Source organism: Aplidium turbinatum, chromosome 15, assembly GCF_918807975.1.
Source record: "Aplidium turbinatum chromosome 15, kaAplTurb1.1, whole genome shotgun sequence".
NCBI classification, from domain to species: Eukaryota; Metazoa; Chordata; class Ascidiacea; order Aplousobranchia; family Polyclinidae; genus Aplidium; species Aplidium turbinatum.
Window position 1 is genome coordinate 5,282,394 of NC_137486.1, and position 20,571 is coordinate 5,302,964.

At 39.2% G+C, this 20,571-nt stretch overlaps 2 protein-coding genes across 2 annotated transcripts; both read left to right on the forward strand.

Moving 5' to 3' along the window:
- The first annotated feature begins 1,943 nt into the window (after positions 1-1,943).
- On the forward strand, positions 1,944-4,542 carry LOC145784720 (uncharacterized). Its single transcript, XM_082596575.1, has 3 exons — positions 1,944-3,293; positions 3,600-3,604; positions 3,900-4,542. The coding sequence occupies exons 1-3, from the start codon at positions 1,944-1,946 to the stop codon at positions 4,540-4,542; spliced, it is 1,998 nt and encodes a 665-aa protein (XP_082452701.1).
- An 81-nt stretch (positions 4,543-4,623) lies between these two features.
- Positions 4,624-5,226, forward strand: LOC145784721 (uncharacterized). The gene has a single exon (XM_082596576.1). The coding sequence runs from the start codon at positions 4,624-4,626 to the stop codon at positions 5,224-5,226; it is 603 nt and encodes a 200-aa protein (XP_082452702.1).
- The last annotated feature ends 15,345 nt before the right edge of the window (positions 5,227-20,571 follow it).

The window sequence follows — 20,571 nt, forward strand, 5'->3', positions numbered from 1 at the left end:
CATCTGACCATATGTTTTCTATTCTTTGAAAGGAGAATCAATAGCAGTTGTATGCTTGTTTGTAAATGTGATATTGTGTTAATTATGCTGGACAAAGCCAGCTAATGACTTGGATGAACCAAAATTGGTATGTAATGTATCTTATGTGTGCTATATGTTTTAGTGTACTGTTATGCCATTGTTTGTACACGCTACATATCTGTGTGTGTAGTTAGTAGGCTACCGGTAGACAGATTCACCGTTCTTAAATTTTGTGATTTCTCAACCCTGCAACAATTAGCGAATAACTTAAAACTACTAATTTCAACCTCAACTCACCTAGTTAATTGTCTGTGTTTAAAATCATTTTTTTTTTTTTTCTAGAAAACCGCTTATTGTCATTTCCCTGAAGTAAAAGAAATTTGGAACTTTTGCGTGTGGTGCAGCAGAGAGTGACAGTCAGCACGTAATTTCAATCCGTAAGGGAAGCGGGTGTCCAAGTCCACCAAACGCGCTAACTTACACAGTGGCTATTTTTACAGAAATACAATTCTGGAATAGACGTTTCCAGAAGAGTGTTTCTTTCGGTCATTACATACAGACGAACGGATCCGGGAATCTTATGTTACAATTTTCCCATGAAGAGATTATGGTTTACCGCTGTGACCAATGTGTGAAGCTAAAAACTACGGATTACCAACCAAGGATAATAAGACTTGCAGAGAAGATGCAGCAGCAAGTTTCGCATTAACATGTAATTGAATGTATGACCCACTTTTGCTTTTTTAAGGATTAAGGTCTCTTTTGTGACCCATGCACTAAAAAAAAATTCGCCATCCCTGGTCTAGTGCAATTCACTATTGCCACAGCGAACTCACAGCATCAGGCTAAAACAGATCATTAAAATCTACATTGTGAAGTAAGCAACGATCATGCTGCTAAAAGCGAGACTCAATGTGTCATCGGAGCGTAGTTACGCCAGCAACGGTTCTGCTGTCATTAGGGGTTAAGGAAAAACCTTGAACCTCTGGTTATTAAACTTTTAATACATAAAAAACTTAGAATCCTTGCAGCACAATTAAGCTGCTGTTAGCGTTACAAATCCCTAAAAAACGGCAAAAATTCTTAAAGATACGCACAAATTCTTATAGCAAAACCGCAGAGACCAAAAAGGCCTCTAGATTTCGCAACGGCAATAAGACGCAAGGAAACATAAGAAAAGCCGCAGGCCCTACCCCCTACGTAAGGGATGGCTATCTACCAGACAAGTAAAGGATACTTTATGCAAAAATGTTGCAAGGTTTTTTCTAATTATTGAAAGAATTATTGTTTTATACCAACGATAGCCCAAAACTTGCTCTAAACAACTATTTTAAAATTTATCTAAAGCAGTGGTTTTCAACCGGGGGTTTGCAAAGCGTCTCAGGCGTCCTTGAAATTTTCCGAAATTACTGCATCGTTGATAAATTAAGATATTTAAAAACGATTGGTTATGCTTTATTTGTGGTGCGTTTTTGGAGTTTCAAAAGGTGTTGCACAAAGGTTTGGCTTGCTAACTCACCAAATTCTTATTTAAAAAGTTAAATCTTTTTAAAAGGCTACCTGTGTTTAACTTATTTCTTTTAGAGAGAGCAGAATTATTGATCCATGCTTCAGAAATGCAAAGTTGAACAACCTACTAGTCAAGGTTACCAGATATATATATTTTTTTAATTTCATGCTCATTTGCTTCTGAAAAGTAGCCCAAAAATATTCTAATTTAGCCTACGACAAATTGCGCAAAATATAGTAAAATCGAAAAAACTTTCGGTAAAAATGAAACGAAAATAACTGCAACTGCTAAAATTTGCTTGCCACTCAAAAATTAAACTAGCCCAATTCCGCCGAAAAGCCGCGCAACTGGCAACCCCCTCTACTGGCACTCACAATTTGTCATGACTGTAAATACAACGAAATGTATTTACATGACTGTAAATACAACAAAACGCTTTGAACGTGACGATCAATTGAAGCAAAAATATGCATCAAAAATGCAGGAGTATCTAGAAAACAACCATGCAGAGGTTGTAAACGAATCAAATAGTGATGATGAAGGAGGTCAAAAACGTGTTTGGTACTTGCCACATCATCCAGTGATTCATCCCCGCAAACCAGACAAAGTCAGAATAGTGTTTGACTGCGCTGCTCAGCACAGAGGGGTAGCTTTAAATGACGCCTTGCTGCAAGGTCCTGATCTTGTAAATAGCCTTGTTAGTGTATTGACGTGCTTTCGCAGAGAGCCAATTGCCTTGGTAGCAGATGTAGAAGCGATGTTTCATCAAGTTAAAATAAAAGAACATGACAAAGATGCATTTCGTTTTCTTTGGTGGCCTGGAGGAGATCTTTCTAAACCTCCCGTCAGCCATCGTATGCTGGTACACATCTTTGGTGCTACATCTTCGCCTTGTTGTGCGACCTTCTGCCTGAGGCAAACTGAACAAGAGTTCGGTTCAAACTTCAACTCTGCTACATGTGATGTTGTTAAAAATGATTTTTATGTAGACGATTGTCTAACGTCTGCTAGTTCTGTAGATGACGCTCTTCTTTTAGTCAAACAGCTTAGAGAGTTGCTTCAAATTGGTGGCTTTAACCTTACAAAATGGATTTCAACGAGTCAGGAAGTTCTTAAAACTATTCCTGAAAATGATAGAGCGATATCTGTTATGAATGTTGATCTCAACAGTCCGTTGAAGGAACGTGTGCTAGGTGTTTCTTGGAACGTTTCCAATGACCAGTTTTCGTTTCAGGTTTCAGACAATTTTGAGTTGAAAACGTTTACGAGACGTTCCATTCTATCTGCTGTTAATTCTCTGTATGACCCATTGGGATTCATTGCTCCAGTCGTGCTGACTGCTAGAATTCTGCAGCAAAAAATCATTCAGCAAAAACTTGGCTGGGATGATCAACTGCGGAATTCAGATGTGCTTGAGTGGCAAACATGGTTTAAGCAACTGCATGATCTTGGCGAGTTGAATTTATTTCGTTGTTTTAAACCTCTTAACTTTGGTAAAGTTGTTAGTCATCAACTTCATCACTTTTTGGATGCTTCTGTTCAAGGTTACGGGTTTGTATCTTACTTGCGCCTGGTCGACGATACGGGATCTATTCATTGTTCCTTTATGTGTGGCAAAGCTAAAGTTACACCACCCAAATCAGAAAGTATTCCAAGACTGGAACTTGTAGCAGCGGTGTTAGCAGTTAAAGCCGACAAATGGCTTCGTTCTCAACTTGATTATTCAAACTGTCAGTCAATCTTTTGGGCTGACTCTAGTGCGGTAAGAAGGAGTATTAATAATGAAAACAAACAATTTAGGACCTTTGTGTCAAACCGTTTGGCAAAAATTCATCGACAAACTACGCCTTCCCAATGGAGGCACGTCAATTCTCATATCAATCCAGCCGACGATGCATCTCGCGGCCTATCTGTAATTCAGTTGTTGAAGTCTCGATGGCTAAAAGCTCCGAAGTTATTGTGGAAAACAGAAGACTTCTGGCCTTCTATTCCCGCTTCAGAAGTAGCCTGAATTTTGAGTCTCTTCCTTTAGATTTTCAGCCTCTTGCACCTAATATTGTCTCTGCAGTTCAGGTAAGTCAGACAGTAGCCGTAGACAATCTAATTAGTTATTTTTCGACCTTGCACCGTTTAAAAAAGGCCACAGCATGGCTAAAACGGTTTTGCAAGTTTGTCCAAGACAGGTCTTTTGTAACTCCAGGACGTCTTACTGCTGATGCAAGTTTGTCCAAGACAGGTCTTCTGTAACTCCAGGACGTCTTACTGCTGATGAACTGTACATCGCTGAGTTACGTCTCATATCTTATGTACAGAAGCAAGTCTTTTCGCCTGTGTTTGTAATTCTTAAGAAATTTTCTTCTTCTTCTAGCAAAGCACTCAAAAGGGAATTAAAGAGTCTTCCGAATCTTCGATGTGTTTCGAAGTTGAGTCCATGCCTGATGAGTGGTGTTCTTCGAGTTGGTGGACAGTTAGAAAATGCACCGATACTTTTCGAATCCAAACACCCAGCAGTATTGCCCTATCAACATCATTTGACAACTTTGTTCATTCGAAACCACCATGTCCTGGTTGGCCATTCTGGTATGTCCCATACATGGACATCGCTTCGCCAACGTTTTTGGATCATAAAGGGTGGAGCTGCTGTCAGAAAAGAAATTAGTAAGTGTGTTCTGTGTTGCAAACGTAGCGCACTTGGTTCTCAGCAACTTATGTCAGCTTTTCCTCCTGCTCGTCTGAAACCGGATGAGCCTCCTTTCTCACATGTAGGAATAGATTATTTTGGTCCATTCTATACTAAACGTGCGCGCAGTTTAGAAAAGCGTTACGGGTGTGTCTTTTCATGCCTCACCATGAGAGCCGTCCATGTTGAAGTCGCTCCTGATCTTTCCACCGATTCCTTCATCAACACTTTTCGCCGTTTTGTCAGCCGCAGAGGTAAACCCAAAGAAGTGTTTTCCGACAACGGTAGCAACTTTGTTGGAGCCGAGAGAATTTTGCGAGAATCTCTTTAAGCTCTTAATCAAGAAAATATAGGCACGTTCTTTCGACAAGAACAAATAAAATGGAATTTTAACCCACCAACAGCTAGCCATATGGGGGGAGCTTGGGAAAGGATGATTCGTTCAATCCGCCGAATTTTTAATGTCCTGTTAAAGTCACAAACCCTTACAGATGATGTTTTGCACACCCTATTCCTTGAAGTTGAGAAAATTCTTAATTCTCGTCCTTTAGTTCCCGTTGTTATTGATCCAACCGCCGACGAGATTCTTACGCCAAATCACTTGTTATTACTGAGACCAGAAAGCAATTTGCCGCCAGGCTTGTTTAACCAAAAAGATAATTACATAAGGCGTCGTTGGAGACAAGTCCAATACCTGGCAGATCAATTTTGGAAAAGGTGGTCTCGCGAGTACCTTCCAACCATTGCCTTACGCCAAAAGTGGCCAGACGTGAAACGTAACCTTCACCAAGACGATATCGTTCTTGTTGTTGACAACAATGTTCCTCGTGGAAGATGGAGAATGGGTCGCGTTACCAGATCCTTTCCTGACAAAAAAGAAGTCGTTCGAATTGTAGAAGTTCTCACGCAGTCGGGAAGTATTCAACGGCCTATAGCAAAACTGTGCCTCATCCAGGAAGCAGATGGGATCGCCTCGAAAGAAGATGACATTACGGACATAGTAAAAGAACAATGATTGACATTATGTTTGGTAGCATGCTTACAACGAGAGACACTAAATGAGTTGTATGCACATACCTAGGCCTAATTATGTACTGTATATGTAAAGGACACTTGTTTGTAGTAGTGTAACATAGAAGTAGTGATGTTTGCGTGTTTGTAAAATGTATCTCATCCCTCGTTAGCATTTTAAGGGGGAGGATGTAACATCACTTTTGTGAATATAAAAATTGTGTGAGCGAAATCAAAACTTTCCTATCTGGAAATTTGGTTGTCTGTTGGATTACAGAAACAACATTTAAATTCTCCCTTTGTCTGTAGCGTCCGGAAAAAACAAGTCTATTAACTATCTTAGATTCTGACAGTTTTCAGACTAAAGGAGTCTATGCCTCCTTTAGTCATATGGTGGCGCCCATATTTCTGAAATTGTGTTATTTTTAACTTTCAACGCATCGAAAATAGCCTGTGTTGTCGGATTCTTTCCAGTTGATTAATTATTGTGAGATTACATCTGTGTATACATTGGCATAGCACAGTTTGACGTTAATTCTATGCTAAATGGGTTCACTTGTTTGTAAACGTATTTCTTTGTGTCAATTTCTTAAAGATTCGTTGTATTGTGAAATACTCAGCATTAACGTCAACGAACGGCCTTTTTATGCAACTGTAACGTTTTTACATTCAGCATCAGGAATAGCCTTTTTCCTAATTCATGGCTTTAAATAGAAGAACTTCGCATTATTTCTCAAATTCTGCAATAGTAGCTCATCTACGCGAACATTCCTTTGCGTCAATTTCACACGTATGAACGGATAGAATTGTTTAGCAGTTTAGAAATAGATTACTGTATTTGTTAACTGAGCCATGGCCACCTAAAGATACGGCCTGATTTGTCACATTTTGCAGAAATTTCCAGGTTTTTCTAACTTTGGGCGAACGTTTAAATAAATTTTTCTAAAATTTAGATTTTTACGCTTTCTTTATTCTTTTCCCCAGATGACACAATAGGTTTTAACATCCTCACATGTTGAAAAACAAAGAAAATTTGATTTTGTAGATTTTAGTCAGACTGTTAATTTTCAATAACAGTCTGATTTTGCGTTTTTCAACTTACTTTTTCTCATTTGCTTCTGCTTCCCCAAGGCAACAAAAAAGTTTTTTGTCATTAGGAAACCGCAAAAAGTAAAAACATCACAAAAAATGTCAGTCAAGCACTAGCAGTAGCTGTAATCAAAATCTGCAAAATGTGACAAATCAGGCCGCATCTCCAGGTGGCCATGACTGAGCTATTGAAATGAACTCTTGATCGTAATTTAAGAAAGGTAATATTAGACTTTCTGGAGTATTTGTTAACTATGATTCTATTCTATTTGAATAAGTCGTGATATAATGCTTAGGCGTATCACCTTGTAAATGCATTCTGGAAAAAGGGTTGTCAACAACCGGTAAATATGATTTTCATTTTATTCATAGTTTGTCTCATTTGTTAACCAGCCGTATATCTTTTATGAAATTTAACATACCAAACGTATGATGTCTATATTGTTGTAACTGTTTATTATTATTATACGTTTTCGTATTCGTAAAGTCACGGTTATTTTCCTCAGAGAAAAACCGCGACCTGACGAGGACAAATTGATTGCTTCGAAGACAATTGCGCGTTTTTCCAACATAGAACAATCATCCCAGCTTGTTGGTGGTATGCGAGCAGACAAATTCGAGTGGAATCACCTCAGTGTAGATCGGGTGTTTTAACATCAGTCAACCCGCACCGCTATACGATCTTACACCCCCCTGTCAATGCCCCTGCTCTTCAGAACTTATGAAACATATTTTTCCGTTGTTGGAAGTCGCAAAATACTAAAATTTCAGATATTTTTTGTTAGGGGTTTGCGACCGCCTTGTGGACACCAAAAAGGGTCCTCTAAACCAAGGGCTTCCCAAACTGGGGGTCGCAACCCCGCAAGGGGTCGCGTAACGAACTTCAGGGGTCGCAGAGAGTGTACCAATTTTACTCAAAGTAGGCTACTGAATATTAACATTTCTGTGCAAGTTAGTAACTGTATTGGGAGTCGCGCTCTCAGTACGCGTAGGGGAGAGTGTCCAACAGTGCCCCGCTTTTTGGAAAATTGAGGTTTAGACATAAAAAAAAAAATTTTTTCAATTTTTTTTTCTATTATGAAACTTCCTCCTTTTCTTTAGTATTTCCACATAAAAAAAAGTTTAAAAGTTTTACACAAACTTCATAATCAGGCGTTAAAAATCACCTGTCAAAGTGGGGCACTGTTGGATCCTACCCGGGGCACTGTTGGATACCATATCCAACAGTGCCTCTATCAAAGTAATTGGTGTCTTTAGTTGCAATGTTGAGCCACTCTTTTTGCAATGATTACCCTAGGTATGAAACTTGTGTTAGTACCGGTATTGTTTTACATGATGGATGTCACTGAGCTGGTCAGGTCAAGACAAAACCTTTTAAAAGTGGTACATATGCTACACAATTATCACAGACACAACATATAACAGCAACAATTATCATAATATGTAGGACACGCTATCTGCCCGTCGTGGTGACTGTGCTTAAACGAAATAATGCGAATAGGTTCCAAGGAACCATGCGAACACACTGAGCTGTAGTTTATAGAACAGCCCAAGTTGCTGTAATTACTTTTTTAAAAGCTTTGGTGTTATGACCTAAACCCTAACTACCAATTGCAATAAGGAAGGTGTTTATTCAACAGTCAATCAGTGAAAGAACATGCAATAATAGCCCCGATAGCTCAATTGGTTAGCGCGTCACTTCTGGAACGAAGAAGCTTCAAGATCAAGCAGCGCTGGTTCGACTCTCGGGGTGTGCGCTTGAGCAACGCAGGTTAAGGACTGCTCTCCATTCAGCGGCATCTAATGGATGGAATAGTTCACCGGCAACAAGACTTCAACAATCGGAAACTTCATTCTGTCAATCTCGGTGACCGGGCCTGCGTCTGTGATTCAAAGCCTCTACTCTACAAGCATGCGAAGCTGCCAGGATTAAGTTCTGCAAGAAGCTTTCCCAGTCCGAGGATAAAAATGCAATCAATCAATCAATGCAGGAGATTAAAGACATCATTGATTTGGCCACATGGAAGGTATGATTAACACAAGATACAGACACAACACACTTTGGTAGGCCTATATTGGCATGTGGTTCACAAAAAATGGCTTGGTTTATGGAGCAAAATAACCAAATTTGACAGACAAAATTACTAAACAATAGGCCAACATATAGTTCAGGCACGAAGCTTCTTCCACAGCCGAAACTTAGAAACACAGGCTACCAAAAACTCCCCAACACCTATAATATTGTTGATATAACATAAAATGTTGATAATCATTTTGGCACTGCATATTGATTAATACAATCTCATAGCTTCCAACAGTGCTCCACCGGGGCATTGTAGGAGACCTCAGGGTGGGGCACTGTAGGAGACCTCAGGGTGGGGCACTGTTGGAGCCACGGGCCTACAAGACAAGATGGCGTCAGTTTTTTTTACCGAGGCCTACGATCTGAAACGTTATTACTGAAACCTAGTCTAGTGACTGACCAAGCATGAAAAACTTGTGAAGCATCTCTGAAGCCACCGTAAAAACTGCAACAAAAAAAGTTATAAAGTTCTGAAAATTTACTTTTTACCCCCTAAAACAAACTTTCATTTCTGCCAACAACAAGCAATGACTTATTTCTGCCTAACTTAGTTTCAGCAGCTTCTACGGACCACGTGACCATGGTAATGCACAGTTGAGTGAATAATTTGTCACGGATTGCGAAAAACGCTGGGAGGGGCACTGTAGGCACCCGGGGCACTGTTGGGCAATCTCCCCTATATGTTCGCAAATTGATGTGGTAAAACTGAATCGGAATTTAAAACCCTTTTATTGCAATGTGAAGTAAGATGGCTTTTAAAAGTTGAAGCTAAAAAGATTAACTTACATTAGTGTTGAAAATTGAAATCGTGATTTTCCTAACGAAAAAAATGCAGACTTTGCCCACCATTTTCGCAATGACATCTGGTTCTTGAAATTATGCTATTTATCAGATTTGCTTAATAAACTGAACGAACTTAAGTTGTTCCTCCATAGAGAAAACATCTATGTTTTTACATTGAAATCTAAAATCAAAGCGTTCATCTAAACATCTGGAAACAAAAAGTTGAAAATGATTCACTTGCATTGTTCTCATTTACTGAAAAGTTTTTGGTTAACAATGATGTGAAATTAAACTTTATTAAGCCTTTGGTTATTAAACGTTTGTCAAATCTGTTAAAACAGTTTCAGAAGTATTTTCTTCCAGAATTGGACAATACCAAATTATATTGAATTTAAAACCTATTTGCAACGTAAAAACCAAGCAGCTGTAGCCTACCGAGCACTTCTCTCAGGAAGATCTTACTGATCTATCTTCTGACTTTAAGTTTAAATTTTGTGGAAATTTATAAATTTTATGCAAAATACCTTCACACTTTTTGGCGTAACGTTAAAGCGGAATATCTACCTACCATTACATGATTCAGCAATAGGCCTCATCGCACTCCTGTCGTTTGTTTTGACGTATTTGTCTTGAAAATTTTCAGCAGAGGAAACTGTGGCCAATGCTGGGCACTCGTTGAGAGGATCGCCTCACCAACGACGCAATTGCAAAGATCAGGTAAAGTCTCCCACAACCCAGCAAACATTGATTTAGAATCGTGGGAACAACTTGCCAGTGATAGGTCGATCTGAAGAAAGAGAACGAGAGAAGGCACGGAATGTTTTCGAAAAAAAAAAAGGATACAAAAGGCTCAGAAAAAATAAAACATTAAAATAAGCTAATACAAGCACGTTCCCAACTCTCCATACAACGTAACTTTTGCCCACGTCTTTTCCACTACAGACTAGGTGTCCAAAGCCACATCCGACTGGAAAATAAAGCCAATGCTCGCACACGAGCTGGAGCCTACCTACGACGACATTGGTGCGAGTCAGCGTTTTCAACGTTGATGAACAAAGACCATCAAAGCTAAGCAACGTTGAAACCGCCTTGGAACCAATATGCCACGGCTGGACTTGCTTTGTAGCAAAAAAATGGTCACATCTGTACCGACTGCTGTCTCGTATTCGTCACCAGCCAATATTCTGCAGTGCAGACCAATGTTCTCATAATTCTACTGTTTAGCCTACTTTCAAGTTTTAATATTATTACCATTGCGTCTGGCAGCACTCGCCAAGGATGACTGATTTCGCCTATAAAACAGACTGGTGTGGTAATCTTGCAGCCACCCCAGAAATGTTACACATCCACTTGAGTAAATGTGTTTGGTTCCTTGTTGTGCTTCCAGTAGGCTGCAAAACCTTTCCATCAATATCACAAATGTAGGCCTAGGCTATATTTTGCACTATTTATCACTTTAACGTGGTTTTACAGAAGTTGTGGTATGTGGTTTTACAGAAGAATGCTCAGGATTTCATATACGGATCACATCACAAATGCAGAAGTTTTGAACCAAGTACATCAAGATAAGGAACTATTGAACAACATAACTCAAAGGCAACTCAAATTTCTCGGTCACATTATCAGAAAGGAAGATTTCGAAAATCTCTGTCTTAGCGGCCGCCTTCTCGGGAAACGTGCTCGTGGCAGACAAAGAACAACATTTATATCCAATTTCAATACATCAATCAGCCAACCAAGAACACTTTGGGACACTGCGCGACAAAGGGAACACTGGAGAAATTTACGAACTGAGCATCTAGTTCATCAAAGGCCGCATCGGCTATGATACTGTTGATGATGATCACTTTAACTGTGAAGGGTCGCGAAAAATTTTAGGAGATTAAAAGGGGTCGTGAGCAAAAAAGTTTGGGAAGCCCTGCAGTCTAAACAATAAGTTTGAGAGGTTGAAACTTGACTTTAATCCAAACATATACCGGTATTTAAATGAAAAACGTATCTGCTTTGCAAACTCTGTGAAATATTTAGAAGTAGGCTAATAATTAACGACTTGCTATCCGGTGATGAAGATATGAAACGACAATTACCGTCGTTTTATTGTGCTGAAAACATGTTAAAAGCAAGGTTTTCCAAATGTTTGATTGCTGTTAAAAATGTGTTTAATTCGTTCCTATTGTATAAATTTCGCTCCGATAGCTCAGTTGGTTAGCGCGCGACTTCTGGAACGAAGAAGCTTCAAGATCAAGCTGCGCTGGTTCGACTCTTATGGGGTGTGCGCTTGAGCAACCCACGTTAAGGACTGCTCTCCATTCAGCGCCATCTAATGGAAGGAAAAATTCCCAGGCAACAAAGACTTCAACAATGGGAAACTCTACTATATGTCAATCTCGGTGACCGGGCCTGCGACATTGATTCAAAGCCTTTACAAGTAGCCTATGCGAAACTGCCAGGATTAAGCTCTGCAAGAAGCTTTCCCAGCCCGAGGATAAAAATTGAATCAATCAATATATGCCTTTATAATATGCCTGTCAACTGTGGTGTAACTATCTTTTTTCCAGTAGTAATCGTTTACGTGTTGAATACAATAATTGTTACAGAATGATGTTGAATCTGCAGAGACAATGCAGCATCAACTCTGCATTCGTTGATAACAATATCACAACTTTTCAAGCTCTCATTCGTTAAAAATTATATTAGTTTGTATTTGTAACCCGATGTAACTTGTCTTCCAATCAATGAATTTATGAACTAATGCGAACAGAGCACGTTTTAGCCTAACGTTCGCGTTTTGTCGCTTCTACCTTTTTCTCGACCTTTGCTATGTTGACGTGTAGAGCCTATTGTTTTTGATATGATGGTCAGAAATAAAAAACAACTGAACCGAACGGAGACTGTTTCCATCAATCTTTGTAGCCGATCAATCAATCAATGTTTTATTTGTCAGTAACAGGAACATAGATACATGTTTGAAATATGCAATTAATATATACACAATGCAAAAGTTACACAAGTTCCCATACCGACAGGGAGACAAACGAGAAGACCATACGGTCTACTAGTCAATTGCCACCATACGGAAATGACGATTTTGCCATTTAAAATAAGCTTACAAGAGAAAAATAAAACGTTGTAACGCCCTTATAAGATTGTAGGATTTTGATATTGCACGTCAATGGTTTAGGAAAAACGTCGGGTTTGGTGCAGTATGGGAGGTGATATAAACTAGCGCCATATGATGTTTGCACTGGCACTGTACACTGAAATGGCTGATGTAAAACACAGCAAAACGAAGATACGGAACAAGAATCCTAAAAAAACTAGTGCCACGCCGTTAGCTCACATTCAGACGACAGCCTCTTTTCTACAAAGCTTCTTTGATGATTGATTTGAATCTTTATCCTCGGACTGGGAAAGCTTCTTGCAGAGCTTAATCCTGGCAGTTTCGCATACTTGTAGAGGCTTTGAATTATTGACGCAGGCCGGTCACCGAGATTGGCAGAGTGAAGTTTCCGATTGTTGAAGTCTTGTTGCTTGGGAACTATTCCATCCACTAGATGCCGCTGAATGGAGAGCAGTCCTTCAACGTGCGTTGCTCAAGCGCACACACTGCGCGTCGAACCAGCGCCGCTATTGACCTTGAAGTTTCTTCGTTCCAGAAGTCACGCGCTAACCAATTGAGCTATCGGAGATGGCAAAGTTAAGGTGCCCGCTGCCTAACTTTCGTAAATTTGCGTGTGCCAGCTTGCATGTTCGTGAATTCAATTTGCTCTTTAATTTTGCTCTTGAATTCAATTTGCTCCATTTGCTCTTTAAATAAGTTTACAAGAGAAAAAACATAAAACGTTAAAATGTTCCTGCGCTTCAACATACGCACCAGAAAAGAAAAGAAAAAAAAATGCTTAAGATAACGTAGGCCTAAACGCAAAATTCCAAGAAGCAAGCAGAGATTAATCAAGTTTCCAACTAAACATGGTAGCCTATACGCATATGAATCCTATTGCATATGAATTTTTGGTACATTACGACTCAGCTCTTCGAATTTGAGTATCTGCTTTGTTTTTACTTTTTATGTTTGATTGTAACATGGACCATCTTGAGTCTGATAATAATAATGATAATAATCGTGTTTTTATTTGCGCCCATTGCGATAACATAAGCCTACAGTGCACTCCGATCACAGATGCGATACAACAGGAAGCAGCGAAGTGACATATAGTCTTCCAGTCAGCTGCTCCCCTTAATTTGGCTTGCCATTAAGTGTCTTTGCCGAGACACAACCGCGTGCTCTAGCGCGGTGTCGAACCCACGTCCTTTCGAACGTCGCGCGGACGTTCTTACCACTCGGCTACACAGCCGACAAACAAAACAAAAAAAAATTGAAACGATTTGGCAGCACTCTTCCTTCCACCGTCATTCTGGCAGAATAATTTTTCCGCTTTCCGCCTAAAAAAGTTATCCGTGAACAAGTGCGAGGCACAAATGCGACATGACATAAGTTCGAAAAATCTTAAATAAAACTCTAATCCACAACATGTGCCACTTAAATTTTACATGCATTAGATTCAGTATTAAATTACCTTTCCACGGATGTGCACCAATAGGATGGCATTTGGAAGAAACTCCCAGCAGAACGCTTCAAAGATGCTGGAGGATATATTTACGATAAACAATAAAATAATAAGATTTTTGCAGAATTGACACCTCTTCAAACATCTTCAAATAAAACTATTATCCGCAACACGTGCCGCTTAAATTTTACATGCATCGGATTTAGTATTAAATTACCTTTCCAGGGATGTGCACCAATAGGATGGAATTTGGAAGGAACTCCCAGCAGAACGCTTCAAAGATGCTGGAGGATATATTTACGATAAACATTAAAATAATAAGATTTTTGCAGAAATGACACCTCTTCAAACATCTTTGAATAAACTATAATCCGCAATACGTGCCGCTTAAATTTTACATGCATGGGATGTAGTATTAAATTACCTTTCCAGGGATGTGCACCAATAGGATGGCATTTGGAAGGAACTCCCAGCAGAACGCTTCAAAGATGCTGGAGGATATATTTACGATAAACATTAAAATAATAAGATTTTTGCAGAAATGACACCTCTTCAAACATCTTTAAATAAAATTATAATCTGCAATACGTGCCGCTTAAATTTTACATGCATGGGATGTAGTATTAAATTACCTTTCCAGGGATGTGCACCAATAGGATGGCATTTGGAAGGAACTCCCAGCAGAACGCTTCAAAAATGCTGGAGGATATATTTACAATAAACATTAAAATAATAAGATTTTTGCAGAATGACACTTCTTCAAACATCTTCGAATAAAACTATAATCCGTAATACATGCCACTTAAATTTTACATGCATCGGATTCAGTATTAAATTACCTTTCCAGCGATGTGCACCAATAGGATGGCATTTGGAAGGAACTCCCAGCAGAACGCTTCAAAGATGGAGGATATATTTACGATAAACATTAAAATAATAAGATTTTTGCAGAAATGACACCTCTTCAAACATCTTTGAATAAAACTATAATCCGCATCATATGCCGCTTAAATTTTACATGCATCCGATTCAGTATTAAATTACCTTTCCAGGATGTGCACCAATAGGATGGCATTTGGAAGGAACTCCCAGCAGAACGCTTCAAAGATGCTGGAGGATATATTTACGATAAACATTAAAATAATACAATCTTGCAGAATCGACACCTCTTCAAACATCTTTGAATAAAACTATAATCCGCAATAGGTGCCACTTAAATTTTACATGCATCGGATTCAGTACTAAATTACCTTTCCAGGGATGTGCACCAATAGGATGGCATTTGGAAGAAACTCCCAGCAGAACGCTTCAAAGATGCTGGAGGATATATTTACGATAAACATTAAAATAATAAGATTTTTGCAGAATTGACACCTCTTCAAACATCTTCGAATAAAACTATAATCCGCAATTATTTTAATGTTTATCGTAAATATATCCTCCATTTTTGAAGCATTCTGCTTGGAGTTCCTTCTAAATGCTATCCTATTGGTGCACATCTCTGGAAAGGTAATTTAATACTGAATCCGATGCATGTAAAATTTAAGTGGCACGTATTGCAGATTATAGTTTTATTCGAAGATGTTTGAAGAGGTGTCAATTCTGCAAAAATCTTATTATTTTAATGTTTATCGTAAATATATCCTCCAGCATCTTTGAAGCGTTCTGCTGGGAGTTTCTTCCAAATGCCATCCTATTGGTGCACATCCGTGGAAAGGTAATTTAATACTGAATCTAATGCATGTAAAATTTAAGTGGCACATGTTGTGGATTAGAGTTTTATTCGAAGATTTTTCGAACTTATGTCATGTCGCATTTTGTGCCTCGCACTTATTCACGGATAACTTTTTAGGCGGAAAGCGAAAAAGTTGGTAGCCACTTTAACGTAGGACAGTTTTCCATACGAATCAGCTGATTTCAGTCATGTGACTCAGTACGTGATATTCCGATCTTCTCCGATCTTTTCCGATCTTTTCGTCCGATCTTCCCCAAAGATTTTTGATACAAAGAAAATTAAGTGAATGTATCGCCACAAGCAGTGTGGCCTAATGGGTTAAGGTTAGGGCAAGGTAATAGTCATTTCGATTGCGTGGGTTCAATTCCCACCCTCTGCTAATGTTCTTTTTTCTTCTGCAACTGAACTGAGTGCAAGAAGGATCTTATTGACTGTAATCAATTGAGTTTATAAGGTTACAATCATGGCGTGAGTCACATGACTGCAAACAGCTGATTCGCATGGAAAACTGTCCTACGTTAAAGTGCCTACCGAAAAAGTTATTCTGCCAGAATGACGGTGCAGTGCTTCCACTTTGAAGGATTTTATCCCGAAATCGGGATTTTTCAACGCTTCGAAAGATAAAAAAAGGAAATGAAGATCGGAAGGATTTTTTAGGGATTTTTAACAATTTTATAAGGAAATTTGGTCTTAAAAAACGTTTTTAACCTTCGCGTTTTGTCGCTTCTACCCTTTTCTCGACCTTTGCTATGTTGACGTGTATTGTTTTGATATGATGGTCAGAAATAAAAACAACTGAACTAAAAAGGGAATTGTTGTTTTTAGCAATTTTAAAGAAAATTTTATTAATATTCCCTTTTAACAGTTCTAAAAACGACTGGAATAACGATGATCAGCTGGTGTCCGTCGCCACTCACCTTCCGGAACTCCTCTTACTCTCTTTCCCATTCTCGCCTTTTCGTCGCTTGATTTCTATTCTCGCCATTTTGGGAATTGGGCGTGAGTGCAGTAAGTGAGTTAGTTCTCAATTCTTTTAGTTAAAATTAGGTAATCCGTTGATTTACGGTTGAACTTGAGTAGCAATGACAAAGTTCACTGAGCTTCGACGTGCAGTTAGGTGTGATAAGCTTAGGCTAATAGTAGGCTATCCTACCGGTTTAGAAAAGTTAGTTACAGCCTATGCTAACCTACCCGTACCCGGTATTACGGTATGGTGTCATAATAATAGAGCAAGCTAGGCAGTGGCGTAGCTAGGGAATGTGCCACCCGGGGCGGATTCAGATTTTTCCGCCCCTTCAAGAAAAAGCATGTGAAAATGAAATTTTTTTAATTGACTTAAAGTGTAATTATTGTATGTTTTGAACCAGTAGCGTAGCCAGTAATTTTGAAAGAGGGGGTTTTAAGGGCCGGCGGGCGAAGCCCGACGGCGTCCTCGCCAAAAACGACACCTAGCGGCGGGGGGTCTGGGGGGCCTCTCCCAGAAAATTTTGAAAAATTACTTTGGATTTGGTGCATTCTGAGAGCATTTTCAACAAAAATGTGGGTATAAATCCCCTAGTATAAATATTCCTGTAAAATGGTGCTGTCCGGTGGCATAGCAAAAGGATAAGATCATGTTTTCTTGGGAGTTTTTCGGTAACTTAATAAAGCTAAGTCTCAATGTTTTCTTGTTGCTAATTCCTGGCTGAGATATTTGAATGTTTGGTATTGGCAAAACTCGCTCTTTTAATGGAGTTTCGTTTAAATTAGGCAAACTTTGTTTTAGAGACATAGAGCATCATTCTCAATATCGTGACGTCACATGCATGCCAAAGGAGGGTTATAACCCCCAAACCCCTCCTCCCCCTTGGTTACGCCACTGTTTTGAACGTTGCCATTCTGTTTGCTTTTATTTTCAGTGTACTTTTGCATTATCAACAAAAAAAACAAAACGTCCTGTCTGAAAGTGCCGCCCCCCAGACGGGCCGCCCGGGGCGGTCCGCCCGCCCCCCCTCCTAGCTACGCCACTGAAGCTAGGCTGTTTAGTGTGTATATACAACATGTACCGGTATAGCGTACACAGTCAGACTGAGTCAGTATCATAAATAAGCCTAGTATCCTAAAGTTTTTCATCAGTCTCAAATGATTGTGAAGACGTTACTAACAAGGAGAAAAAAAGATAGCCCAGCCTATATTATATAGAGAGTTGAACAAGTTAGCGCATCAAGGAAAACCGAACTAAACACATAAATAAATTAGTTAATCGATGAATAATTCGTTACTGGACATTTACCACCTGCACATTTTCGGTGTTATGGATAGGTTAAGAGTTCGGGTGGAAAAGATGAGAGTGGTAATTGATGTCCAGGACTCCAGGTGGTAAATGTCCCAGAACCGACTATCTGACAAGCAGTTTTCTGACAAGCAGTTTTTTAGCTAATAAAACTATAATCCGCAATTCTTTTAATGTTTATCGTAAATATATCCTCCATCTTTGAAGCATTCTGCTGGGAGTTCCTTCCAAATGCCATCCTATTGGTGCACATCCCTGGAAAGGTAATTTAAAATTGAATCCGATGCATGTAAAATTTAAGTGGCACGTATTGCAGATTATAGTTTTATTCGAAGATGTTTGAAGAGGTGTCAATTCTGCAAAAATCTTATTATTTTAATGTTTATCGTAAATGTATCCTCCAGCATCTTTGAAGCGTTCTGCTGGGAGTTCCTTCCAAATTCCATCCTATTGGTGCACATCCCTGGAAAGGTAATTTAATACTGAATCCGATGCATGTAAAATTTAAGTGGCACGTATTGCGGATTGTAATTTTATTCGAAGATGTTTGAAGAGATGTCAATTCTGCAAAAATCTTATTATTTTAATGTTTGTTGTAAATATATCCTCCAGCATCTTTGAAGCGTTCTGCTGGGAGTTTCTTCCAAATGCCATCCTATTGGTGCACATCCGTGGAAAGGTAATTTAATACTGAATCTAATGCATGTAAAATTTAAGTGGCACATGTTGTGGATTAGAGTTTTATTCGAAGATTTTTCGAACTTATGTCATGTCGCATTTTGTGCCTCGCACTTATTCACGGATAACTTTTTTAGGCGGAAAGCGGAAAAGTTATTCTGCCAGAATGACGGTGCAGTGCTTTCACTTTGAAGGATTTTATCTCGAAATCGGGATTTTTCAACGCTTCGAAAGATAAAAAAAGGAAATGAAGATCGGAAGGATTTTTTAGGGATTTTTAACAATTTTATAAGGAAATTTGGTCTTAAAAAACGTTTTTAACCTTCGCGTTTTGTCGCTTCTACCCTTTTCTCGACCTTTGCTATGTTGACGTGTATTGTTTTGATATGATGGTCAGAAATAAAAACAACTGAACTAAAAAGGGAATTGTTGTTTTTAGCAATTTTAAAGAAAATTTTATTAATATTCCCTTTTAAAAGTTCTAAAAACGACTGGAATAACGATGATCAGCTGGTTTCCGTCGCCACTCACCTTCCGGAACACCTCTTACTCTCTTTTCTTCCATTCTCGCCTTTCCGTCGCTTGATTTTTATTCTCGCCATTTTGGGAATTGGGCGTGAGTGCAGTGAGTGAGTTAGTTCTCAATTCTTTTAGTTAAAATTAGGTAATCCGTTGATTTACGGTTGAACTTGAGTAGCAATGACAAAGTTCACTGAGCTTCGACGTGCAGTTAGGTGTGATAAGCTTAGGCTAATAGTAGGCTATCCTACCGGTTTAGAAAAGTTAGTTACAGCCTATGCTAACCTACCCGTACCCGGTATTACGGTATGGTGTCATAATAATAGAGCAAGCTAGGCAGTGGCGTAGCTAGGGAATGTGCCACCCGGGGCGGATTCAGATTTTTCCGCCCCTTCAAGAAAAAGCATGTGAAAATGAAATTTTTTTAATTGACTTAAAGTGTAATTATTGTATGTTTTGAACCAGTAGCGTAGCCAGTAATTTTGAAAGAGGGGGTTTTAAGGGCCGGCGGGCGAAGCCCGACGGCGTCCTCGCCAAAAACGACACCTAGCGGCGGGGGTCTGGGGGGCCTCCCCCAGAAAATTTTGAAAAATTACTTTGGATTTGGTGCATTCTGAGAGCATTTTCAACAAAAATGTGGGTATAAATCCCCTAGTATAAATATTCCTGTAAAATGGTGCTGTCCGGTGGCATAGCAAAAGGATAAGATCATGTTTTCTTGGGAGTTTTTCGGTAACTTAATAAAGCTAAGTCTCAATGTTTTCTTGTTGCTAATTCCTGGCTGAGATATTTGAATGTTTGGTATTGGCAAAACTCGCTCTTTTAATGGAGTTTCGTTTAAAATTAGGCAAACTTTGTTTTAGAGACATAGAGCATCATTCTCAATATCGTGACGTCACATGCATGCCAAAGGAGGGTTATAACCCCCAAACCCCTCCTCCCCCTTGGTTACGCCACTGTTTTGAACGTTGCCATTCTGTTTGCTTTTATTTTCAGTGTACTTTTGCATTATCAACAAAAAAAACAAAACGTCCTGTCTGAAAGTGCCGCCCCCCAGACGAGCCGCCCGGGGCGGTCCGCCCGCCCCCCCTCCTAGCTACGCCACTGAAGCTAGGCTGTTTAGTGTGTATATACAACATGTACCGGTATAGCGTACACAGTCAGACTGAGTCAGTATCATAAATAAGCCTAGTATCCTAAAGTTTTTCATCAGTCTCAAATGATTGTGAAGACGTTACTAACAAGGAGAAAAAAAGATAGCCCAGCCTATATTATATAGAGAGTTGAACAAGTTAGCGCATCAAGGAAAACCGAACTAAACACATAAATAAATTAGTTAATCGATGAATAATTCGTTACTGGACATTTACCACCTGCACATTTTCGGTGTTATGGATAGGTTAAGAGTTCGGGTGGGAAAGATGAGAGTGGTAATTGATGTCCAGGACTCCAGGTGGTAAATGTCCCAGAACCGACTATCTGACAAGCAGTTTTTTAGCTGAACACCATGAACGAAAGAAGTAGCCTAAACCATGTTATTGCATAATATGTGCTGCTTCCGCCTACTGTTCTAATAAAACATTGCTGCTTCGACATACCGGTGCTACTGAAAAAAAATTGAG

Coding starts and splice junctions, on each gene's coding strand:
- LOC145784720 (XM_082596575.1), top strand. CDS start 1,944: ATGACTGTAAATACAACAAAACGCTTTGAACGTGACGATCAATTGAAG.
- LOC145784721 (XM_082596576.1), top strand. CDS start 4,624: ATGGGGGGAGCTTGGGAAAGGATGATTCGTTCAATCCGCCGAATTTTT.